This window comes from Varanus komodoensis, unplaced genomic scaffold (genome assembly GCF_004798865.1).
Source record: "Varanus komodoensis strain SLA01 unplaced genomic scaffold, ASM479886v1 scaffold13_3, whole genome shotgun sequence".
Classification (NCBI taxonomy): Eukaryota; Metazoa; Chordata; class Lepidosauria; order Squamata; family Varanidae; genus Varanus; species Varanus komodoensis.
The window spans coordinates 13064032-13091290 of NW_025335409.1; the positions used below are offsets into that span (position 1 = coordinate 13064032).

Genomic DNA, 27259 nt, shown 5'->3' on the forward strand with positions numbered 1-27259 from the left:
GAAAGCCGCTGTGAGGTCCAGGAAAACCAACAGGGATGCACTCCCCCTGGCTCTCTCCCTGCACAGGTCATCGTACAGGGTGACCAAGGCAGATTCAGTACCATACCCGGGTCTGAAGCCAGACTGAAATGGGTCCAGATAATCAGTTTCCTCCAAGAGTGCTTGGAGTTGTCCTGCCACCACCTGCTCCAACACTTCGCCCAGAAATGGGATGTTGGCCACTGGTCTATAATTAGTGGCCATCTCTGGATCCAGTGACGCCTTCTTCAGGACCAGTTGGACTACCGCCTCCTTTAAAGGGGCAGGTACCTGACCCTCCCTCAGAGAGGCGTTAACCACTTCCAAGTTAACCACTTATCTCGGATCAAAGTTTCTGACTTGGGGACTGACCATCCTAATGGATGACCTCTGCTAGACAACAGGTAGGAAGCCAGGGTGACTTATTTTATATTTTATATTGTTATTTTGTATTTTAACTTAATGTTTGCATTTTAACTTATGTTGTGAGCCGCCCCGAGGCTTCGGCGAATGGGGCGGCATAAAAATGTTTTAATAAATAATAATAATAAATAAATAAGCTGTGGCCCTGTTAGTTCTCCTGGTCCTCTCAGCAGATTTTGATATTTTTGGGATGCTTCACCAGGTATGCATAAAATATCAACCATTCAACATTGTGATATGACAAGAATAAAAAAAATCTGACAGAGTAAAATAATTAGCATGAGATTTCTCTTCTTTCTCTTGTATTTCTTTCCATGTAGAATGTTTTATCCAACAGGTTCAGCAGAGAATTCAATATTGTATGGACAAAAATATTTGCAAAATTAAGCAAACCTTAATGGTGGCCCCAGGGAAAAACAGCCAGTTGCCTGTGTCCACAGGATCAAGATTATCTTCTAAAATAATTTGCCTGTGAGCTGCATTTATGATCAGAATATTGTCCAATGCCCAGCAGGCTTCATACACATCACCAGCATGCACATATTCTTGCTTCCACTGAAACTGAATATTTTCTCCTTTGGCTTCTTCAGGAAGGTAAAGAATGTGGATGATTGTGCTCACATTGGAAGGAGCTCTGTTGATGAAGATATAAAATAAATATCATTACTAGCATTGTTGCAGTTATATGTTAAACTTTTTTGGTAATCATCAAACTCTTCAATCATGCACAGCAAGTTTAGACAGTTCAGTAGCATTAAAGGTCATTTTCCCAATTTATGCCACATTTTGACATTACATTTCTAAAAACTGATAGCTGCATATGTAGGTGACTAATACAAAGCATAAAGACTGATATGGAGCACTATCTGCAGGAAGCAATCCCTCATAAGACCCATGGAAATTAACTGGGTGCCAAGGCCCCAGCCTTGTGGCTAGAGACTGAGGAAAGCAGGAAGAATCAGTCCAGTCTATTTCTAATGTGGTACTCACTTGGGAGATGGATCAGACTCCAAGCCCCAAGCCTGAAGCTGGTGGCTGGAAGCCCACTGAGTGGTCAGGAGCTCTCTGCCTGAAACCCTGAGCTCAGGTGAATGCATCTTTCCTACTATAATATGTATTCAATGATATAGGGAATACATTTGGTAGGAGGTCACAGAGAGAAGCAACGGCATCTGTCTTCAGGCCAGGAGTTTGGCCAGTTAAGAATCACTATTCTTCAAGAAAGGAAGGGGAGGTTAAGCAAGGAAGACTGGAGGCAGAAGCTCATAAGGCCTAAGTTTAGCACCAGCCTTGATAAAGCAAGTTGAGTCCTAGTAGTCCAACAACTGACCCATTCCATCATTTTGCTGTGTTGCCTACATGGTGCTTTGTGCCATTTCTGGTGTGCCCACCTTGCTGCTGTGCATCATGGGTAACACTGGGTTAAATTATGCAGTAGCACAAAAGCACTTCTGTGCCCTTGAAAACCACTGTGTTCACAAGCACAATCCAGTGGCTAACTCATTTGAGCATGCTCAACGGAAGTGATTTGGAGTTATGTAAAAGCATTACTATTTCATTATTGGAAAACATGTCATGTTTGTTTTGAACAGGGATCAGCAGGAATGCATTCAGCTCCATTATTCTAAAATTTAGAAAATTTTGGACCAGAAAAAGAGGAACAAAAATTATGTTTTCTGACTAAAAAAAACTTCATCAGGATATAATATTTGATTCACAGGACTATTCAATTAAATTAAACTCTGTGCCACTGTGAAAGAACCCTTTCAGATTTCCTTAGGTTGTGATGCAAAACCATTTTCTTTTGAACATATTGTGTAATTTTCAAAAATGTTGATGTAGCTATGCTGTAGGTCAGGCCATCAAATGAAACCAAAAACCTTTTTTTAAAAATGAATGTCTTCCATCCCATTTGAAGCTAGCTGCCATGTTCAAAATTACTGCTCCTGTAGAGATTAAAGGTTGTGCTGAAACACCAGCCACCATTGCTTTTGGAATGTAATAACACAGTCATGAAAAGACAATGGTAAACTCATACATCTTTCCCTTTCAATCAAGTGGATAGATGGGTAAACATGGCAGCAGCTATAGAGAATGTCCCTAATTTCCGTTTTTATCATTCAATATATCTGGACTCCTAAACTGAAATGATTTGAATTGAGAGAAAATGTGCAACACTTTTTATATCTTCAATATATAAAAAGTTTTATCCATAGCCATCTGATGGAAGTAATGCTCAGAGAGAATAAATCTTCATGAGATTGCTTTGCAGTAGGGAGGTGTTCTTTGTCTACCAACTTGCATAAGGGCATGGTTTTTTTTAAATCTACTAGGTGCAGAGAATCACTCCATACTCAAGTCTGCTTGAACCCCTGTGCCAGTCTTCAGATGCAGTTCCAGAAGTGCCTATCATGGCCCCAATCAAAGGTATGATTGGATCAAGAGAAAATGAACTATTATTGCAAATACAGCTACATGTCTTTGCTCGGGACACACTGGAAGCCCTCCATATGAACCTTGCAGCTATAGAAGTTACAAGGCTCCAATTTGCAAATAGAGTTTTCTGCCTATGAATGTTTCTCTGTTCACTTCAGTGGTGTATCTGAATGGTATGTACATATGACCATGGTGAATAAAAGTGTCATTATGGTCTATTTCACAATCTTATGCAATGAATCACTAGTACAATTAGATCACTGCTCAGAAAAATAGGAATACTAACCAAATTCCTCTCCCTTCCAAAATCTTGGAAGCATTCACTTACACTCAGAAGCAGTATTCCTTCATTCTCTAACCTGCATGTTGCAGGATTACATCTAAAACTCATCTTGAACAAATACTATTATGAATTAAGCAAAGCTAGGTATCTGAAAGAAGAATGTCCAGCATTGCAATGCAATACAGTAAAAAACTGTTAGAACTATTTTTTAACAAACCTAATTTTCTCCAGTTGAATCCAATCTGCAGAATTATTCTTGGAGTAGGACACAATGATGATGGGATCTGAGTAACTAAAGCGACATGAACCTGACCCTGTAAACAGCAATAATATTAAAAGTGTTATAATACAGTCAAGTGATAAATTATGCTCCAAAGACATTCACTTCTGACTGAGTCCTTGATACTATTATCAGTTTTCCATATTTTAAAATTCTTTGATGGATGATGAAATTTGCTGTGATCTGCTGCTGAAGGAAAACATATAATAATGCATGTTCTCCGAGTCAGAAATAATGTAGAAATGATAAATCACAGCAGTGCAACATAATCTGCTGGAGATTTCCCAAGGGAAGCCATAATAAATTACTAAAGACCCCCTATTCAAAAAGCACACACAAGTAACATTAAAACAAAAATGAAGTGCCATGTGCTACTCTTGCCAAGGTAAACGCCCAAAGGCTGTCATACATAAAGAAATTTCTTAAGTATTAATGGAAGTCCTTATTTTAGAACAATTTAACTCTATGCTGGATGTGGATCCTCCTAACTCTAAAAGTTAAAATGTCTTGGAAGCTACAAATGTGGTACTATATCTGGAGAATTTGGTGTAAACCTAAGTGGAAACAACTGTTAATATGTCACTACTCTCTCTTTGTGTGGGAATAGTTACTAGTGTGGGCCTGCACAACCTGTAAATCTATTCACCAACACCATGAAATCTGGTTGGCCAGATGTTTGACTCATTCTGAGTCATTCATGGTTGGAGGTGGTGTTTGGCTTGGTGGACCACAAGTTGTGCAGGCCTGCACATGGGAAATGGCTCTGATTAGGAAAAGGGAACAAAGCAATGTTCCTCCTTTCCCCCACACTGAGGTTACTCAGCTCCCCTCATATTCCCCATTACAGATGTTGAGCCATAACTGCTGGATTAGGACAGGCATGGTATCAGTTCCAACTTGGAACAAAGACCAACACAGGGAACCAAACTGATACTATAGCATGTTTCTGATAAATGTTCTCTTCAAGGAGTTTATAAAAAGAATTCTTTCTCATAACACTAACATTTCACAACTTAGTTCTTCCGTTCAAATTTGTAGCAAGTTTCAGCTATATAGTCATAGCTGCAGTGGCATAAGCAAATCATGGGGTGTTGTTCACGACATGTAAGCTACATAATACATGCACTTCAAATTGTATCTGCTTAGAAAAGCACAATCAGCCTTCCAAATGTTCACCTATGTAAATGGTATGAGTACAGAATAGAACATTCCCAGCTACATTACTTCACTTATCTACAGGCCTAAAAATACACCTCAGAAGAGAAATGAGAATCTGTGATAACACCTTTTTGTTTCTCTTCAGTACTTTCCTCATCTTATTATAAAAGAATTTTAATGATGTTAAAAATAAACTTTCAAACACTTATAAACATGTACAATATGTTCTAAAATCTTTGTGTGAATACAGAGGCAACAGGGCTGCAATTAATTAATGTTGCACCAACAAGGGTATGTTGCATTCCCAATTAAGTTCTTGAAAATAAATCAACTAGCAATGGCCCTTAGTTTATTTTTACTGACTTTTTACCAAATTAAAAACAAATGAGGTAAGAAGAACATTTATAACCTATTTATACCCATCTGCCGGAACCTTTACTTTTACTGAATGACATTGCTTGCCATTTTCTACATTTCTATTGCACAGGAATTTCATAATACTTTATTGTATATCAGCAATATTCTGTTTTAAACTTGCTAATTTCAAATAGTGTAAAGGTAGCTATTATAAGGAAAGGGTTAGAATACCTGCATGAAGTTGGTGTTCTACTTAGAAAGATTACTTTTAAGTAGAAGTACCCAGCTATAGTTTGCTGCTTCTGAATATTGTTCAAGAACAACACAGGTAGGTTCTGATGTACCTATACAAAACTGTCTATAAGTCATTTATAAATAGGCTAAACAGCACCAGATCCAAAATGGATCCTCAAGGAAGCCAGAACTTGCTTCTATTTATTCCTGACATCTATTTCCTGTTGTTTAACCCATAATAAACCCAGAAAGAGCCTGCCATCATAGTCCATGGCTGTTATGAATGAATTTGGTGAAAGTCTTAATCAAGCACATTTTGAAAGTCCAGGTTCATGTTGTTTACTGACACATTCTATCAACAAACAATACAGACAGATATGGTGAGCTGGTAGATATTATCTACTTGCACCTCCAGCTGCTGTAATGTCAAAGAAAGAACTGTCAGTGGATTTCACTTCAGTATTCAGGTCAGAACAAATCCCTGAGTCACCCAAGAAGACACTTCAGGATGACCAACTATTCTGTTTTGGAATCTCAGTATGGTATTGCGGTTAGAGTGTTAAACTGGGTCTTGGGAGATCCGTATGCTATTTAGCCATAAAGCTCACTAGGTGACTTTGGACCAGTCATTGTCTCAGCCTAACCTATCCCATAAGGTTTCTGTGAGGATACAGTAGAAAGGAAGATTATGTAAGCTGCCTTAGGATCCTTGCAGGAAAAAAGGCAAGGAAATAGATAATAAATAAATAACCTTGCTTTGGGTCTGCTCCAATTATGCAAAATGGTTATTCCATCAACATACGTCCGTGCTTTTTTAAAATAGTACAGCTTGGATGCATTATTAAATACTGTCAGAAAACAGATAGGAGACACAATCCTCAGCTAAGAACATTTGTTCTGATTACAATGATTACTCAAGTCAAGCACAGAATTAAATGATGGCCACTCAGGGAGCTTCTTCCAAAGAGAATGCATATGTACTTGATCTTAACATAGCTGAACTGTATGAATTTTATACTTCCAGGTGCTTTAATGCTTTTGAGAGGACAGGCAGAGGCACTTAATTAGAGTCTCATTGGTAGGTGCCTGAGGGAATTGCCTTTGACTATGCCATGTTTATGGAAAGCAGATATACTACCAGCAATTCACAGTGTCAAATGGAGGCTTGTGTTTTACTCAGATAAGCAGGATGTCATCTGTGAAGAGAGCAATTTTATGTTCTTTACCCTGGGCTGTGATGCCCTGAACCTCTAGAGAATCCCCTGAGAGCTGCCGCAAGTGATTCAATGGACTGCACAGACAAAGGAGCTGGCTTTGTACTGCTCTTCAAGGGAAACAAATCTTGGAACAGGAATTGAACAGATATGTGTGAAATAGTGCAAGTTACAGAACCATGAAAAAAGAGAATATGGTAAATCCCCACTCAAACTGATGTCATATCTACATGCATGATAGGTGACTACTTCTGATCATTTGAACAGTGAAGGAACTACATTACATTAATATTGTAACTTATTTTACTCCTACCCTTTGGTTAATATGAATTAATGAGTTTTCAGTGAATTACAGCTACAAATCCTATTTGTATATACTTGGAACATAATAAATAAAGTCAAGTCTATGCAGAGCAGAGTATCTGTCGGTTAAAGCAATGATCTTAGCTCTGTAACTCAAAGGGTAGAAACTTTAACACTTTGATGATAAACCCATTCTATGTAATTATGTGCTGGAGCACCAAGCTTTTGTAACTAGTATTTTATTTTATAGAGACTTTAAAATATTGCTTTATGCTTCCCAAGAAGCCCTTCAGAAATTAATTGCATGTGTTCTTTTATACTGTAACATCAATCCCCCAAACACTGCATTTGAATAGAATTTTGTGTTCATGTGAGATATTCATTCCAACAGAATTTACAATAAATAATGCCACTCTCTATGCATTTTGCATATATTAGAGTGCAATCCTATCCATGCTAAGGGTGCAATGCTATGCACTGCTGGCTGAGCAATGCTGTCTAAACAGCAAAATCAACCTAAAGACAGATTTGTCAAACTGCCCAGGATTTACTGCCATCTAATATTAGGTTAAGTTTGCGCTTCATTCTGCAACAGTTTTGGATCCCTATGAATGCTGCTCAGCAGAGGTGGGGTTTGGATAAGACAGTTCCTTTACTTTTGCATCTTCCTGCCCTGATTTATAGGATTATTCTGTAAGTATTCTAACTACCAAAATTTAAAACACACACACTTTCTTAGAGAGCTTTTAGTACTTAAAAGTATTAGGACATGAAGGAGTTATATGTGAATAATGTGATTATTTTAAAATTACAGTTATGAGTCTATTCCCTCACCCAGAATCCTTTGTGTCATTTTACATATAAGGATGTATGCATCTGTATGCAGCCCTCCCAAAACCCTTTATAAATAATTCTGAAGGGCTACTTATTCTAAATATATAATTATCAAATAGGAAAAAGAATTTTACTTAAACATGCTATTCCAAGAAAATATTCCATTGAGGATTATTTTTAAAGTCTTTTAATAATCCGGTTTTTATTACAAGAACAACTAATCACATAATGACATGTGTTTCTACTTCTCAAGGTTCCATTTTGCCAAATGGAAGATTCTGAGTCCTTAACTGGAAGGTTGATTTGTTGTAAAGCAATAAAAATAAGCCACTATTTCCTGCCACTAAATCTCCAAAATGGCACAGAATAGAACATTTGGTGGGTCAGGCCAGCTCCAGATATAAGATCCTAAGCCTGACTGTGAGAAGTCCCATTCTGAGACCTTTAGTGAGCTTTATTACCATTTTATTCTAAAATTTAAGCCATGTGACAAAAGAGAAGGTCACTAGGTTCCTCCCCTGCCTGTCCCCTGCACCTTCCCATATAGCAATTCCTAATTTTGCCCTGCTGTTTGCCATACTCAATCTTTATTTACTGCCTGTGACCTTGCCCCAGAACTTGTGACCTGCCTGCTTTGAGGTCTTTGCAGTGACTTGCCCCTCCATCAAACTGAACAGTATTGCACAAGCCTCTTACCCCGCAAAGACCTAGAACATGATCTACTGTCAGTAGGAGTCATGCCTGGCAAGTATTGCTGTCCTCCAGGTGGTCAGTAAAATGCCAAACTGATATTGACTAAAGACCAAATGTATTCCTTGGCTTCCAGAGGCTAAATTGCTTTTCAGTGCTGAATCCAAATCTCACATTGTTTTTCTGACATGCCACACAAGCAGCTATTGCTGCTCGAAGACAGTAGAATCTCTGCACAATCAAAAGACTGTTTTTTCCTTATGGAATTCCACATGAATGAATTTCTTTGTGTAGGAATCAGAGGGAAAAGCTCAGTCTTAGGGCAGAAGTATTTCTTCAGGAAGAGAACACATCTCCTTTCTGAGTCGCTCATATAAGAGGATTATGAAACAAGCCAACTCTAAATTGGAGTATCAAAATTCACCCACAGGCTTTATTATCATGAAGGAATGGTTTGTCTAAACTTATTATGACGAGAACATATTAAAACAGGCACTTCAGTTTTAAAAAATAAAATTGCAATATTCTCATACAACAGAAATAAAACTATGTATATCAAGAGATTGATAGCTATAGATTGTTCTATTTCAGCAAATGCCTCAAACATCAGGATATGCTGAGCAACACAGTAAACTTCCAGTTAGCCTCAGCTGCTCATGAAACTAACAGGAACAATTTAGCTTAATTATTCATTGGACTGGTTCAGATGTAACACTAAAGCATAGTTTGGCTTGATGAGTCAAACTCATATTTGTAAATCTCTGGTCAATATTAAGCTGTTCCCTCTGATCTGACTTCCTTCCATAAAACATGCTTGAACAATGTATTACATGTTTCCAATTCCTTCATCTTTTGGCACATGACAAACTACTGTGTAAGGTTGTGCTCATATACCCACTTACCTGAGATTAAACTCAATTAAACTCAGTAGGTCATAAGTCATGGATAGCACTGGCCCATTATCCCATTTGTGGTGTTTTAACATTTATGCAGTAGATAGTGTTTTCAAATACCAATAATTAATTTCAAATATCCTATGGAGATGTTCTAATTTTGAGCCAAAGCTTCCTGTGTTACATTCACTTGCTGACACCCTCATATTTGTTAAGGGAAGACTGTATGTGCCTGTTACTTAAAACAACACTAGAAATATTCCCAGCAAAAACCTGTGGATACAAGAACAACAGTTCTAAATGATAATGAGATCATTAGGAGAACTGGTTGTTCATAGATTCTACTTAACTTTCTCTCACATCAGCACCAAATCACAGAATTCAGTAACATAGTACTATGGAGACTCAGTGTACTAGTGTACTCATAGTGTACTATGGAGACTCAGGTAACAAATCCAAGCTGATATTTGAAAATCCAGGCTTGCATGTCTCCTATTACTCCTCATGGAAACTTAAAGAGAAAAATGGCTACAACTTTTTTCTCTTTAACAGTATTGGATGATACCTGCAGCATAGTAGCTCCTTAGGAGGAGATTGTATATCCTAAATGTCAGAAAAAAACACATTCATGATTTTTGTGCTATATTTCTTTATAGTTTGATTTTTAAAAAGGGAGCTACCAATAACTTTGCAGGAATAGTTGTCCTTTCTGCCTAGTTTCATATGATAGGCACAGAAAAGTTGAGGAAAGAGTAACCTTGATGTTTTGAGAGTATCCAAAGGAAGATGAATTTATCTTTCTATATGCCAATTGGATAAGTGTTCTGAAAATGACACACAGTCTACAGGTAACCCTAAGTAAGAAAATTACAAAGATCTGAAGGATAGGTGCAGTGGTCCATGTAGAAAGGAATTCCTCAATTTTTTTCATGGGAGGACTAAGTGATTGGTTACTCCTTCCCTCACTTCCTTCTTTGGGGCAATTTGTATGACAATAGTACATATCATGCACATTTCTGAAGGCAACCAACATGCAAAATTTTGAAGAACAAACGCAGGGGACAAGGAGTTATGACTGAAAACCAGTTTAAGGCTTTTTGATATAATGAATTGTGGTGGTATTGGAAGAATGGCCACCTCAAAGTTCTTTTTGTCCTCCCCTCAAAGCACTATGATTTGAATCTCTGGTGAAATCTGCTACATGATTAGAAGATTGGCCTCCCTCACCCTCAATTCTCACATTCTCCTTGCTCATCAGGCATGTTTGAGAAATACACCAAATGATGCTGTTTGGAGAGGAGATAGAATGTCTGGATTTCTGAAACACGAAGGGGTATCTGTCTTCTAGCCTGGCTTAAGTTCTTGTAACTCCTGGAACCACAAGCAATGGTCCAAAGGGGCCTGATTCTGCTCTGGCTTTATCCAAATCCAATGCACATCTCATAAACATGTGAAGATGTTTTTACATTTGACTAGAATGCAATGTTTCAGAAATGTAATGTTTGAAAGGTAGCAGGTAGGAAAGTAGTAGCTGCTCCTACAACTGATTCCTCCAGATAGCTAAATAACATCTAATTTTTAAAGTTCTGAGTTCATGTGCAGTTCTACAAAATATGGTTCATATAAAAGCACCCACATATTTGCCAGTTCTTAGACCTACCTAGCTCCTGTCTTTGCTAGACCTTCTTCCTACCCAGCTCCTGTATTCGCCAAAGCATTTCCGATCTTCCCTGCTGTCTACATGTACAGCAGTTCAGCCATTAATCCATCACCTTCCGCAGATGGGCTATGAATGATCATGTTCAGAGTAAGTTCAGGGACATTGCTAAGGGGAGAACGCTGGCTTTGTGAGTGAGATGCAAAAACTATTTTGGCTAATGAACCATGCTAATATCTCATGGCAGCTGAGCTTTAAAACTCTCGTGTGATCTTCCTCAGCCCTAAACTGTGCAATTAAAAATGCTGGTTGAAAAGATCCCCAAGGTGCTGCCTTTAAATATCTTAATTAGGAGTAATCCCATTGCACATTAGAGTAACTCAGAGCATTTCAACCTGCTGAAATGTAGTAACATATGAGGAAGAAATATGAAATAGCTGGAAATACTCTGACACTAGGAAGCAAAAGCATTATTTCTATCAAGAAACAACAGCAATATATAATAATTTTTAGTGAACACAAACACCAAGACTCCTAAATTTGAAGAGATGATCAGGACTATTTTAAGGACAGCAGTGGTTTCATGGATCAGTAAGCTGAAAAGTAAACTGCTAGGAAAAACCATTTACCACTTCTGTAAAATAACACCAAACTATCAGCAGCTCAGTGTTTTGGATGCTTGTCTTTAGCAGAGCTCAGCTGTGACTGAACATGTGGCACTACTTGAAACTGCATTTAATGAAATTGTCTCAGAGAAATTATCCTTCCATATACATCATCTAAGGAGCTTTTGGATTTAGCATGAAATCTGGGCCATTTTTGCTTAAATCCTTAGTCATTATCCCTTGCTCTAACTCAAATTACTCAGTTCACGCTTGGTGTTTTGGCAGTGGAAGAGAGCTGGATGAATGATGTGCATTCAACTGTTGTCCAAGGTTTGCAATGTACAGTCTGGTACTGCTATAATGCAAGGAGTATTAGTATCCTGACAAATGCTTTAAAACAAGCAGAAAGCAAGCATTAAGAGCTGAAAGACATGATGATCAGCAGCCTTACTTGAAGTACTTGCTGTTGGACTATAGGGCTTTAGACCACAGGCAGTAATCTGAATATCTGAATATTCAGATTCCCCATATTAAAAAACAAAAAGAAAACACTACTACCTGCACAAACAGAAAAGGAAAAGTTCTAGCTCTCTTTCCCCTAAACACATTCACATCTTTACTCCTTGAGCAGCTGCCCTTTTCTTAATCATCTCTCCCTGAAGTTGTTATTAGAACAGTGCTTTTTCTCAACTCTCTGAAAGGAGTGTTTTTTTTCCCTCAACAGCATCACACACAAGAAGCCAGACCATGTGTTCTGCAAGTATACACCACAGGGCTAGTGCAGTGTAGGGATAGGCAGCCTGATGCCCTCCAGATATATCTCCAATCACCATCAGCCAGTACAACCCATGGCCAGGGATTATGGGAGCTGTAGTCCAAAACATATGTGATACTACAATGCCTATGGTTAAGGCTAGCCAGGGTTCAGAATTCCCACTAAGCCATAATTTCAGCAAGTGACCTTAAGTCAGGAACTAAAATGGGGAAGGGAAAGGGCCCTGCATTCTGCCATACGTCCCATTCGGAAAACAAACATAACAATAAATAAATACAACATGTTTTGATTCTTTGCTTGATTTATTGCAGTTACTCTGGATATAATTCTATGCACACTTATTTAGGAATAAACCTCACTGAGTTTAATGAAACTTACCTATGAATAAATGCCCAGACTTGCAGCATTGTGAATTTTGTTGCAATGTAGTTCCTACATTGTCACTGGGCACTTGCGCAAATGCATTTTCTGATACATAATACACTGTGTGGTTGGTATACCTTGAAGTGTACGGTTGCTTGGAAAACAGACCCTCCTTCCTTTCCAAACGTACATGGCAGCATTCACTTTGCTAATAAATCATCACAATGAGCAGGATAAACAGAGGGTGGAAAGTGAAACACTGTTGCAAAGGTGTAGGGATATGAAGCTCTTACATAGCTCCTTTTGGTGGTATGATGCTAAAGCTAAAGCGCACTACAGTTCACTCTGCAAGTCCCTGCAGTGCCAGAATATGTCTTGTAGATACTTGCAAGGATCAGAGACAGAGTAATCATGTAGCACAGCTGGAAGCCTTGGAAGGCCCTATAAAAGACCTTCCTGTACTACTCAGCTCTACCAGAGCATCACAGCCATTTGTAGTGGCTATACTATGCTTGTGGCCCAGCTTCTGGTCACAATTTGCCTTTGGTTTGTGACTGCCTTGCTAGGTACATGTATCTTGTCCTTTCTGCCTTTGCTTTGCTGCTGCTGCTGCTGCTGCTGCTGCTATTATTATTATTATTATTATTATCATCATCATCATCATCATCATCATCTATTTCTCTTTTTTTCTCTTGCAAGGTGGCTTGCTTGGTGCTCCTCCTCTCCATTTTATCTTCTCAACAACAAACCTGTGGGGTAGGTTGAGCTGAGAGTCAGTGACTGGCCCAGAGTCATCCAATGAGCTTCATGGCTGAGCAGGGATTAGGACCCAGACTTTCTGAATCCCAAGTTTCTTAACCACTACTTTACACTGGCTCCTGCAAGTACTGACCAGTACCTGACCCCAGCTTGCCTCTGGACTTTGCATTCGGTCCCACCATGCCTTGTCAGTATCTGATTCTTGTTTGCCTCTGATCTCACCACTGCATCACCTAGTAAATATCTGGCTTCATATCTTCGCAATTCTGCTGTGTTGGATCTCTGACCATGAGTACCCAACCTCAGCCTGTATTTGGACTTGCTTTTGCCTTCAGTACTCTAACATTTCTCAAAGACCGTCATCCTTCTCCAGGACTCAGCTCCTGAAATTCCAGCCATAGCCACCTGCTGCATACATCCTGGATCTGACAAAAGGGGGTGGGACAGCCTCAGAACTCACTGCTGAGAGTGGGGATAGCTTTAGAGTTTGCTTAACTGAGTCACTAATAGCCTTACTAATATTTAAGCAAATGGTATAAAAAGTTCAATAGACAAGTCAAAATAAAATACCATTGTGTAACATATTTCTGGCATCTAAATTCAAACTACAAGGGAAAAATCCATCCCAGTGTCAATCTAATTGATAGTTTTCATTTCCAGCAAAGACCTCCACAGTTTAATCACAAGTCTACTGAGGTATACCAATCTAGATTAATAACTTGTTAAAAAGGAGAGTTTTATTTGGAAATATATTTCTAGAAATCCACAGAGAAAGCCGTCAACCCCACAAGTCTGAAGTAATGTTATCTATACAGTAAAATGTTTTTTTTCCATGCACATTTAAGTGAATCATGTCTTAAAAATTAATATTTTTCTATGCCTATTAACAACTACAACCATCTTTCCCTAACTTACCAAACAAATGTGCACTAATTCATAGCAAAGTTTAACTAGTTGTTTATAGAATGTTAAGATAAAAGATATCAGTTCAATTTTCATGTTTGTGTCATTGACACAACAGCATTGCAATTTGTTCTACAGAAAACAACATGTCTGTGATAGAAATAATTCAGTATTAAGGACTTATGAAAAAAAGAAAAAATAATTGGTTGTATTCGAAATTAACCCTAATTACAGTAGACCACTGAAATGAATGGGACTTACCCTGATTCAATCTACTGAACTAGACTGAAAGATATTTTAAAAAGCAACTATTTAACATGTGGTTCTCTAGATGTTTTTGCCTAAAACTTCCATCAGTCTTTCCCAGCACAGCTACAAATGAGTGATTATGGGACCTGTAGGCCACAACGTGTGGAGAGCTACAGGTTACCTCCTCCTCTTTAAAAGAAAGGAGAAATTCCCTTTCTCATCCCTTCTAGAAACATCTCTATTTCTAGCAGATAAGAAATAATTGTTGTTGTTCAGTTGTAAAGTCGTGTCTGACTCTTCACATCTCCATGGAGAACATTCCTTGAAGTTCTCCACCATCCCCTGGAGTCCACCCAACCCCACACCCACCTCCTCAATGACCCCATCCAGCCACCTCAACATCTGCCATCCTGTTCTCCTTTTGACTTCAATCATTCCCACCATCAGGGTCTTTTCCGATGAGTCCTTCCTTCTCATTAGATGGCCAAAGTTTGGGCTTCAAATAATTTGATTTTTTTAATCCTATGAAAATTTGCTATAGAGTAATCATTTCTTTTAGCCCTTTGAAACTCCACGGACAGAATCAAAAGGCTAAAGAAATGATTACTGCACAGCAAATTTACATGGGATTTTTTTTAAAAATCCTTTATAAACTTGAGCTGCATTTTTCATAAATACTTTAAAAAAACCTCTGAAATCACCATATATCAACTTACCAATTGAAAACTGGAGTACAGAAGCTGTGGTTGTGTTAAGGCCATTTGTGGTCTACAGAAAAAGAAAAAGAATCACTGCACTGAACCAGAAAACTAATTGGATTACTGCTTTTCTTATGAATACAAATGGGAATATCTGGACTACCTCAGCTAAAGGCATCACTGGCATGCTGTAAAAGGAAGACACTTTCTCTTAACCTTTCTGATTATTGCTGTTTTATCATATGGAAGCCATACATTCTTTGCTTTTTTGTAATAGTAGAAACAGCTTCAATTGCTAAGTGCTATGGTAAACACAGTGCTTGCAGCTATATGAACAATTTGCCTGCATCAATTTGTACACTGCCCTGTGATTCATAGTCATCAGGGACTTGAAGTGGAGAAGGAAAACCATCACAGTGATAAGGGCAAGTCATTTCATGAGTACTTCCAAACATTATGGCTGTCATGGGAACCCATATGAAAGGTCATTTTGGCAGTATTTCTATGGTGATCATGTTTTCTAAATATATACTGTGACAGTTCTAAAGCAAAAAACCAACAAAAACCAACAACCCCCCCCCCCGCAAAATAATCAGGGCTACAGTCTTTAATTGATTTATTGGTTAGATCAGCTTCCTCAAATGCCCCCAAATGTGCTGAAATACAACTCCTGTGTGGCTTAAAAATCCAATAGATAAATAAAAATAAATTCCCATCATTCCCAGGCAGAATGCCACCAACACCTGGAAAGCACCAAGTTGGGTGAGTTTAATTGATTAAAATCCATTTTTAATGAACTGAATAGGCATACTTGATTAACTGGACAAACTTTGTTTTTAAAATATTTATTTAAATTTGACTGGCAGGCAGTGTTGGAAAAAAAAACATTTCCCCTTCACTTTAATTCATTAATTTAATTAACCTGTTAAACCATTTCCAAGACAAATGATTGTCTTGGAAAAATGTTATTGCTACCCAAACATATAAATAAAAATAACAAAACCATACAATTAAAGGATAATTATTGCTATATGTATGAGTACATAGCTCTTTAATGTAGTTGTTCAATTGTCACATCACGAATACTTTAGCAATTCCAAATAAAAAAGATATAATTAATTCTCATTTGTATAAGCTGCTATTATTTATTAACATATATAATTTAGAAGTGCTTTCTCCAACATGATGCCCTCCAGATGTACCGGGGCTACAACTTCCATAATCCCCAGCCAGTATTGTTGATGGACTCTAGGTTGGAGAAGGCTGATTCTGAGCAGTTATTTTAAATAAAATCTGTTGAATCTTTTTGTGCAAGCTCTGTTCTGAAAAAGTAACCTTTAGTGTATCAATACTCATCACTTCAGAGTATCAGATATCTGTTAATATGGAAATATTATCCAACCAGAAATGAATTAACTGCCTGGCACTTTTGAACAACTAAATCTCCTTTCAACTGTTCCATTCCTATTTGTACTTATGCATGGTTAATGAAGTTAGCTATATTCATGGAAAAAGTTTCTCAAGGACTTGCTATCCACACCCTGACAGCAGCAAACAAGCAGAAGCTTAACACTGACATTTGCTCTTTTAAAGCATTAAATTTTGCAACTGGACAGCTCATTCAGTGATTATGCCAGCAGTACTCCTACTGTGCAGTCAGAAATTTAGGAAATTAATTCTACTTTGCAAACTTGTCTGGACTTGAATGCAGGAGCAAAACAAGAAATAGACCATACATGTGTAAAATTTTGGAAGAGTATCTTGGAATGGACAGAGAACCATTTGGACAAAAGTACAAATAGGCAATGGGGTTATTGAAAAGAGCCAGACCTTTTCCCCCTCAAAGAAACCCTGTTAAGCTAAGGGTGATGTCTAAAACAATAGGCTCTAAATACAAAAGGCAAACATCTCACAAATCAGTCAAATTAGCAAACAACTTCTTACCAATTCTCTTGGCCCATATGGCTCACAGAAAGTGACAGCACTGCCATGCATAATTACACCACACTGGTCTCCAACATCACAATTACTACATTCATACCTATAAGAAAGCAGAACACAGTTGAAGTGAAAACCCTCCATAGCAAATGAAACAAGAGACTTGAATGTTCTGACTTCTGGAAGGAACTGTTTATTTAAGAGTCTCAGATTAAAGAATTTTTTTTTTCTGATATGCCTTAAAAATCTTTCACCATTCTGTTTCCTTTCTCCCAAAATGCACAATGATAATTTAGATTATTAATTCTAAGCTCAAACACTGTGTAGAAAAAAGGGTATATGAGGAAACATTTAAAACCTATATAAAATGCATCTATTAGAAGACATGGGGCAAAAAGTATGTGCTGGGCTAAACTGTATACAAAAAGAAATGTAAATGTTTTTTTAAAAATACAGAGTGATACATGAAAAATTGGCATGAACCATAAGTAAACTGATTTGTTCATGTCTACATATATGACATGGAGCTGTTTAAAAGGGCTCGCCATCTAAGGGCTACTTCATATTTACAGATTAGCAGATTTACAGATACACTGTATACATTGGCAACATAATCTATAATGTATAAAGAAGGATATGCACATTCATTCCACCATTTATATCTATAGAACCATTTCTATCATGCATGCATATCATAGCAAGGTATGGTTGACTCTGACTTCTGCTACATGCTTGTCAATAAATGAATGTAGCATATCTGCTTTACTCATTAAGGGATATATCTTGGGTACATCTGTCAGTTTCTTCTTTCCCACTTCTGTGCACTGTGATTGTATCTTGACCATTAAAGTCTAGTCTTAAAATGATCAAAGTGAACACCAAAATAAATTCATCCAGCTAGAATATGTATGCATTTAGTATCTGAACTTAGTATCAATGTATTATAGATTTTATTTGGGTACTCCATAGCCTTTCCGTTTTGGTTAGTGAAAAGTGCCTAAGGATAAATGGAAAATTCAATTTAGCATTACAACAATACATTCAACAATATGCTTAGGACTGAAGTGTAAGGCTTCTGTCATGCTGATGGTCTTAAAAGTATGTTACTGAGGACTGGTCCTCAAATATCTGCCTGACTGAACTAATATAGATTCTGCTCTACCCCACACTTGCTCATACATGTTTAGATAGTAGATCTATCAGGATACTGGATAAATTGAAAGTATTAACTGGATGAGAATGATTCAAAGCTAGCACAAACGTTGCAGTATCTGATTTTTGTTTAATTAAAAAAGCACTTCTGTTACTTGTTCTGTTTGGTGAACTACAAATTCAAAGGGGGTGACATTTTGGACTTCTTAAAACATACCTAGGAACAAAATCTAACACTAGGCATGCATAAAAATGAAATAACCTCTAATGGTATAGCAGTTGCTAGGCATCTAGACCTCTACACAAAGATTGGATCAGTTCATTAACAGGCATGATGCCACTGCAACAGATGGACTCAATACAAGGGTAGTCTGCCAAAAGACTATCTATGAAGATGAGGTTGTAGATATGCTGTTATTAAAATGACTGCTGGTTAAGGAAATACGTTTTCCTTAACCCTAATGCTATGTAAAATATTGTCTCTTTTGAGAATTTTTAAATCTAGTTCAATCACAAAAAGATAGCTCTAGATTCCATGAACTGACTATTCACGGTTGATACATTTTCGGGTCTGTATTCGGAATACAGATCACTAGAAATGCCTCATTGTTATTGCTAATCCTTAGCCCTCAAGAAAGAGGTCTGAATCCATCTAGAGGAGATACAGTGCTAGGAGACCTGATTGAGGTCCCACAGTATTTCTGTATTTTGGTGTTCCTAGTACCTAGTTTTTGACCACTATAAGGTCACCTGAGGTCGGTTTTGCAGCAGCTGGTGCAGCTCTTTCTGCAGCTACTTCAAGAGGGCGGAGAGCGTGGAGGGCATGGATCATGGAGGACCCTCCAGAGGTTGTGGCAGGGTCTTCAACTTCAGGAGGGGAAATCCAATAGATTCTTTGTTTCCTCAGGCACTCTCCAGTTATCATAAGATTGCTCTGTAATTATATTTAATTCATTCAACAGGTCTGCCAAATATTTAACTAATTATTAATAATTTCAGCATTTTTTAGATAGAGTGTTCCAGCTAATTAATTACATGTGCTCTTGACACCATTGACTCTAGCTCTTTTCCCTATTCCTCTTCTTTATGTTTTCTGAATTAGGATGATAGTTAAACAGGGCAGAAGATGCTAGAACTCACCAGCAAGTAGAGGGACCTTCTCTTTATGCTGCATGTAATGAAGTTAGTCTGCCTTTCCACTTGCCCAGAAAGAAAGAACAGCATAAAGGGAGACATACTGACAGATGCAGTGGCCAGATTCAACCTGGGAATCACCACTATAGAAGTTGCACCAACCAGTTTGCACTACAGAAAATACAGAGTATTTCATACTGATTTTTGCTAATCCAATATAAGTAGTTCTACTTTCTTTTCCCTGTTCAGCTGTCAGTTAAAGTCTGATTTCCTTCTTCAACTTGAATACCAGTATCAGCTTATCCCTCCCCCCTCCCCGCCACTCTTCTCTTTCCCAAAATACAAGATCCTGCTATCAGTATGTGAATGTATACTTAGATTGCATCCTTGGTAAATATAGCAAAGGGACATAATAGGTTAATCTAGGCGACCTTATTAGACCTTTCTCTCTCTTTAATTTCTCAGATTCTATGCATATAAAGTGGCTTTGCTGCTCAGCTACTTCGCCTCTATAATCTGGTTTAGGAAATACTGTGAAGAGCTCTTGGTAGCTTGAACATCTCTTTTTATCATCTTTCATCTCCTTTCGGATTATTTTCTTTATCAAATGAACAGCTTTGAGTAAATCCTGATTCCAAGCCTTCACGTTGCCTTTGAAATGTATTACTTCAAAACTTAAATGGCTCAGATTCGATGCCTCAAAAAAAAAAAAAAAAGTATACCAGCAATATATTAGTAGTGTCATTAGGCTACTGAGTCAGGAGAAATAAATTTTCCAAATTCAAGGTTCATGTCTTCTTGACACCATTTTCAATTTATACAGCAAATGCCTCTGTATACAAGTTGACATTTCTGCTTACCTCAAGTATTTTGCATCTCAAATAAGAAATTGGTTTCAATTCACTTTTTCTAGGTTTGATGATACTGACACAAACTAGAGTTTTTAGATGTTTTTCTTCCCCAAACCAATAAGCACAGAAAGCAGTGGTGTGTGTAACTGGTGTATAATGAATGATGATTTCAAACGTTTATATTAGTACTGCTGCCATTTTAAGAATTTTGCTAGACAGTTGATATTAATTAACTATGTATAATTGGTTTTATGACCCTTTTATTTTTGATCGTATGATATTTATTTTTCCTTGATTGTATTTTAATTGTCTTGTTTAATTTTAGTGGTTATTATTTTCATTTATTTCATTGTCTTATTAGTTTTACTGTAAATTGTACATTTTGTTATATTGTTGTATTCATCTGTTGCAAGCCACCCAGACAGCCTAGGGTGGCATATAAATAACTCTAAACAACTCAAAACCAAACACAATATTACTATTCCAAACAAGCTTTCTTTTTAGCTTTCCACTGCTCTACAAAAGCAAACCCTAAACCAATCTGAATTTCAAATATGAGGGCAATTCATATCTGCCTGGAAACATACTGAATAACATGTGAAGTAGAATTCCAAGAAAGAGAGAATTTATTCCTGACACATCTATAGGTGATTCTGAGACAACACAGGCCAGAGGGCTGGCAAAATAAATCATGCAATTCACTGGCAGAGCTCTGGATAATTTGCAATAAATCAATGAAGTGTTCTAAGGCCCAATAGTTTAATAGTGAAAACTAAAAGCCTCTCACCTGCCAAGCTCAAAAAAGGCTGTGTGAAGAGACTACTAGATTTGAGTGTCAAAGAATCTATGTTTGAGCTCTCTCTTTGGCACCAAAGGCTAACTCTTGTGCTAAGAATATGCTTAGAAACATCTCATGCCTGGCTTTCCATGTCTGTGTTTCTGAGCTACTATTCTACATTTGGTTCCAGTTTGAACCCACAAGGCTAGTCTGGCCAGCCCTCTTTTGACCATGATGGATGGCCCATAGGGTTGGAGGAGGCTCTTGGAAGGAAAGACGCCACTCTAAGCAGTAATACAAAATAACAGACACAGATCAGCAATTAAATCGACTACAAAAGCAGCACCTTTGAGCAGCCTGGATCCCAATTCAGTCTTTATAGCCACTCCTAGCCTGGCTTCATGTCTCAGACTCTGCGTGCTTTGGCCTGCTGCTACTAATAATGATGATCATATTACATTCATATCCCTCCTTTTCATCCTGACAGATAATAAAAGATGCCTTTGAGCCTAGCGTCTAGCAATTTGTTGCTGCTTTGTTATTTCCACTGAGTTTGCCATATGAAAGTTAGGGTGGAGAATGAGTGGTTGTTTGGGTGAGAATGCTAGTTCCTCTAGGGTGTGTTGCCAATATTTTCTAGATAAACTGTTCCCAAACTTTTTTGGTCACAGAACCTTTCTGAAGACATTTTTTTCCTGTGTAACCCTAACTCTATCTGATTTTTCCTAAGCATTGTGAACTCACAACTTTCTTCCTTCTTTCATCTGCTCCTATTCCCTGAGTGCTTTGCATAACGTAGTAGGTTTGGAAATAAAGAGAAAACATTTTATATTTAATGAATGAATACAGCAATTATATGGTGATATCCCAAATGAATTATTTCAATTATTCCCAATCCTTTTCAATAGGGTCCTAGGAACCAAATGACATGATGCATTTCCTTGCTTGCTGCTTGAATGCCAGCTAATTGAATAGTTGGCCTTGTGTGGTTTCATTTTAAAATCCATTTCAAATTTGATTTTTGTGATTTTTCATAGAACCCCTATGAGGCTTTTGTGGAACCCTAGGGTTCCATGGAACACATTTTGGGAACCATTTCAATAGATCACCATAATGCTTTACATATTGTTTTTTATGGTCCTTGGACTGCAAATACTTCAAACAGTTGAGCAGTTCTTAAAAACAGATCCTTCTGAAGTTGTGCTTTGTGCTTCAGAGCTCTGCCCATTTATCTCAGGAGCTCTGTCTCCTTCTGCCAATGAGCTTCTAAACACCTTGTCACAGGAGAAGCTGCTATATATTTAAGCTTGCATGGATGATGTTCAGCCTCTTCTGGACGGGTTTGCACTTGCCCTTAGCTTGGGGTTCTCCTAAGATCATCTTCAGGCTTAAGTTGTCCCAGTAGAACAGAGTGCTTTCTATCACCTTTTGCTGGTGGCACAGCTCTGCTCCTATTTGGACAAGGGTAACTTGGCATCAGTAGTCTATGCTCTGCTAACTTCTAAGTTAAACCAGTAGAATGTACTTTTCATAGGGCTGCCCCCAGAAACTGTGTGGAAGCTGCAACTTTTATAAGTTGTGACAGCTTGATAGTAGGACTGGAAGGTCTGCACATATAATTGATTCTTGCCTGATTGTATCCACTGCCTAAATGTTTTCACCTTCAAATTGAAGGTGCTGGTCTTTAGTTATAAAGCCTTATGTGACTCAGGTCTGCAATACCTGACTGAAAGCCTATTCCAGGATGAAGCTACCTGTACACTATTATCAGTATCTGAATGCCTCTTCCAAGGGAGATTCAAAGATAACAACATGGGAAGGCTAGCCCCTGAACTTCAGAATGCTCTCCTCAGTAAGGTCTGTGCAGTGTCAACATTGGTGCCAAAATGATGATAATTTAAGACTTTCTTCAGCTTCTAGGAATCTACATGGCAGATGTGGGGCTTTTTAGTTTTTTGTTGGGTCCTGATATTTTTATTCTTGTTTTTAACTTTTCAGAGTGTTTAAAATTGTTGCATGTTAATATTAAGTGTGATCATGCTGTGAACCAGAGAGCTTTAGCTATTTGATATAGAAACATAAAAAATGAAATGAGTGAAACAAAACTTGCAAGATATGAAATTGGTCAGAGTAGGTTTTCTTTTTTTTTAATCCCTACAAGGGGGTGAGGGGGATTGCAGGAAGCAAACAGCTAGGGAGAGAGAAGGGTTAAAACTTCCCATTTTTTTCAGTGTGGTTCCAAACTTGGAGCTGTGTGTGCTTACCTTAAACAAATAAAGGGATCAGGCAAATGCTACATAATTAATGTAACATAAAATTTGACCCTCAGCTCTTTGCATCTTACACTGAAAAGGGCCTTCAGTTGGTTTTATCATATACTGGTATCGGGTACCGATACTTTATTATTTGTCAGGATTTCTCTTTTTTACTTGTAAAAAAAGTTTTATTGTTTTGTTTTTTATATAAACTACTTTCACCTCTCTCTCTTTCTTGCTCACATAAGGTTTCTTAGTACTGATTACCAAATAAATACAATATATGAGAGAGAGAGAGAGAGAGAGAGAGAGAGAGAGAGAGAGAGAGAGAGAGAGAGAAATATTCTGCAGCCCAGGAACACCTTTATTTCATTTTTCATGTTTCGACTCTAGGTTCCTCTCAGCAAGCTTGAAAGCCTGTTAAAATTCTATGTAATGTTCTATGTAAAAATATTCAAATAGGAAGAAAAAGCATATTCCACTTAAGGGAGAAAATCGTCTTCTTCCCAGCAAGGAAAATATATGGGCCAGATCTTGTCATGAATGAATACAGAATAACAGCTATTACTGTTTGTCAGATAAAAAGGTTGCATTTGAATGTTTATAGAAGAAGTCTTTTGTTTGTCAAGAGAAACACAGAACAAAACAAATGAATGTACTAATACTGTCTTCAAGGAAACAATCTGCTCTACAAGCAAAATTCAAGGTAGCACAGGCAGAAATCCATCATTAAAATTCCTACCTAAATTTCTTCCACTCTTCTATCCTCTATAACTTTAACAACAGAATCTACTAATGCACTCAGTTCAATGAACTCAGCCAAATACAAATTATAGGTTTATACTCATTTGAGATGCTTAACTGAGAAACAGTTAAGTTTTATTTTAGTAAGTCGCATAATATAATTTATGCCATTATGTAATGAATGATAGCTACACATCAATTGTACAGAATATGTAATTCTCCTATGGAGTGCAATAAGTGCAATTTTATAGAACCACAAGTCAGTCAGTAATAGCTCCTCCAGTACATAATCATTACCCAATCACTTCTCTTAGAAAGCTTAACATAAAAGCTTAGAGAGTCCTTTGGACTAATTAGCAAATAATATAAGTTAAATAAATAAAAGCAAAGCACCACAAGTATGCAAGAAAAGAGAACACTACATATCACTACTTAAGATTTGAGTGTTGTTAGCATGCTACACGAGGCTTATTCAGGCATTCTTTAAAAAATATTTCAATGCACCGTACAGGTTCTGGCTTGTGTAGAAGCCTCCCTGTGTACAAATGCATGTGTGCAGGCTATCCTCTCTGGAAATACTTATACTGTACATGTAGATGACTGGGGGAAAGACAATGTGACACATATGATACAAGGAGGCAAAACTATTCAGGCACAAAGCTCCTCTGTCAGTGATGTTTACAAATAAACAAATAAAACTTAGCCCTTTTGCAGTAAACAGGTATGGCAACAATAACAGCAGGGACAACACGAACCTCACAAGTTAGACTAAATTGAAGAAGAGGAGGGAGACCCTTATAAGCCACCTTGGGTTCCTTGCAACACAAGGAAAGGCAGGATACAAACAGAATGTGGTAATGTGGTGTAGTGGTTAAGAGCATGGGACTGGGACTCAGACGATCTGGGTTCGAGTCCCCGCTCAGCCATGGAGCCAACTGGGCGACTTTGGGCCAGTCACAGACTCTCAGCCCACCCTACCTCACAGGGTGGTTGTTGTGGGGATAAGATGGAGGAGGAGATGTAAGCTGCCTTGAGCCCTTTGCAGGAAAAAGGCAGGATATAAATGGAAAAATAAATAAAATAAAATAAAATAAAATAAAATAGATGGAGCTAGGTTGTGTTCATTATAATCTCCAACACAAACTCATCTTTCTCATTTCTGAATTTCTCTTTCCTCATAGATGGGGAGAAAAATGTGAAAAGAGGCTCATGTTTCAAGAAAGTGCACTGCAAGGGTTACCTTACATACTTTCAAGGTGAGAATCCTCAAGAGACCTAGAAAATGGCTGCTGAACATCTTTTAGCCTATTTCATTTCAGAGACCATTTGCGAATGGACCTGAAGACAAATAGGGCAGTGAAAAAATGCCAATGTATTTCAGCTTAAAGCATCTATCACCAGTAATTAAGTCCTTAGTCAGACTTTCAGAATGAAAGGAAAATACAAAAAGATGGGAAAACACCAACTGGATGTCAGAGGAAATGAACAGAACAGGAAATCTTCTATAGGGGAAAACTGCTTTCCCTAAATAACTATAAAAATGAAAGAAAACTTACCACATTGCAGGATTCAGTCCTTGCAGCTGATAAGAATCAAAGTCATCTCTTAATATAATGCTGTCACTGTGCATCTCAGCTGAAAAAGAAACCAATAACAGAAATCCTAACATGTTTTGACAAATCAAATGACTGAAACCAACATCCTTCTCACTGTAATCCCAATACTTAAACAATGCAGTTGAAGAACAATTTCTTTAACAAAGGGTAGGCAACTTGTGGTTCTCCAGTTATTTTAGCCTCTAACTCCCAGAAGCCTTTGCAAGAATACCCAATAGAGTGGACTGATAGGGATTGTAGGCCAAACATCTGGGTAACCACAAATCTTCTACACCTGCTTTAACACCTCAAGTGCCTTGCATTTGTTTTTATTTTGTAAAGCTGTACTAATACCTTTTACTGTGCAACATTCAGCCCTTCTTACACAATGGTAGAGCCAATGCCTTGCGAGTAAAAGCTCCTGGGTTCATTCCCTGGCACCTCCAGGAAAGATTGGGACAGCATCCTACCAAATCCCTGGAGAGCCATGGCCAGCTGTAGAAAGTACTAAGCTGGATGGACCAATGGTCTGACATATGATAAGGCAGCTCTGGGTTGTATCAATTGCTAATCTTATTTAGAATGAACTCACTGAAATGGCTGAGACTTAAGTTAAACTAACTCTGGAGACAACTTTTTCCATGCTGCATAATTTCAGTTCCCAGAAAGGTAAAAAGTTTTAAATATATGTAGAATATCCTATGAAATATGCATAACTTCAAAGACCAAGCTTATGAAGTATCAGGATCAGTGAGTTGCTTTCATCTTCATGTTCTTTGCTCCACTCTCCCCCATACAAACTTTTGGCACTGACTCTGTGACCACCTCAAGTATTTCACTACTAGTGGGAAAATGTATCAGATGTCCTAATATGTGTTTTACACTTCTAATATATATGGTCTTGCCATACAGCTTTAAATCTGTGGTCAATGAAATTACTTCTTATTTGCATAAGGATAAATGAGATCAGAGTCAGGACCTCAGACGACTAGTTTTCTTTAAGAACATAACAGAACTGCGCTTAGTGGTGCTTATTTTAGTTCCCATGGCCTTCTCAGCTTCAAGGTTTCCATCATAAGCTGCTTTATCTTTGCTCCATATTTGCTTTATGCAGCAAATGCAGTTCAGCTTCTTTCTAAGTGAACTTATTCCTTTCGATCCTTAACTTCAGACTAATCCTTGGCTTGTTTGGCAGATTATTAAAACTGGCCAAATGCCGATATCCTTGTTTTCTTGACCCATCAAGTGTGGCCCATATTCCTTTTTGATGTGACACAGTTACCACAAGATGATCTTGTGAGTGCAAAATGACACAAAGCTTGTCTGAAAATTAACTGCAGAGTGCACCAGTTTAGCTACTTTTTTCTTGTTTTTGCTTTAACAAATTCTAGTTTGCACCATGGATCTAAAAGCAGCTTTAGACACATTTTCATTTAAAAGATACTATCTTTGGAACTCTTGTTAATCACCTTCTCAATCCTACAGTGGCACACAATACTTTCAAGTTCAATTATGTGACCATGAGTACTATAAATTTACTTTAAGAAAAATTAACTAAAATCTAATAACATCACGTTGTGGATACTGTCCGTGTCTGAAATGCAACATGTTGCTCAAAGTATTAAAACCCACCCACCCACTCTTTGGCTGCATTTCTAGAACAATTATATTTTATAATAC

General features: G+C 37.7%; 1 protein-coding gene across 1 annotated transcript in view; it reads right to left on the minus strand.

The window, feature by feature from the left end:
• Positions 1-27259, minus strand: part of RELN (reelin) — a 284110-nt gene that overhangs the window by 172324 nt on the left and 84527 nt on the right. Inside the window, 5 exon segments of the mRNA XM_044423494.1 lie at positions 835-1075; positions 3378-3474; positions 15151-15202; positions 17077-17173; positions 25541-25619. Of these exon segments, the coding sequence (XP_044279429.1) occupies positions 835-1075; positions 3378-3474; positions 15151-15202; positions 17077-17173; positions 25541-25619 (566 nt within the window).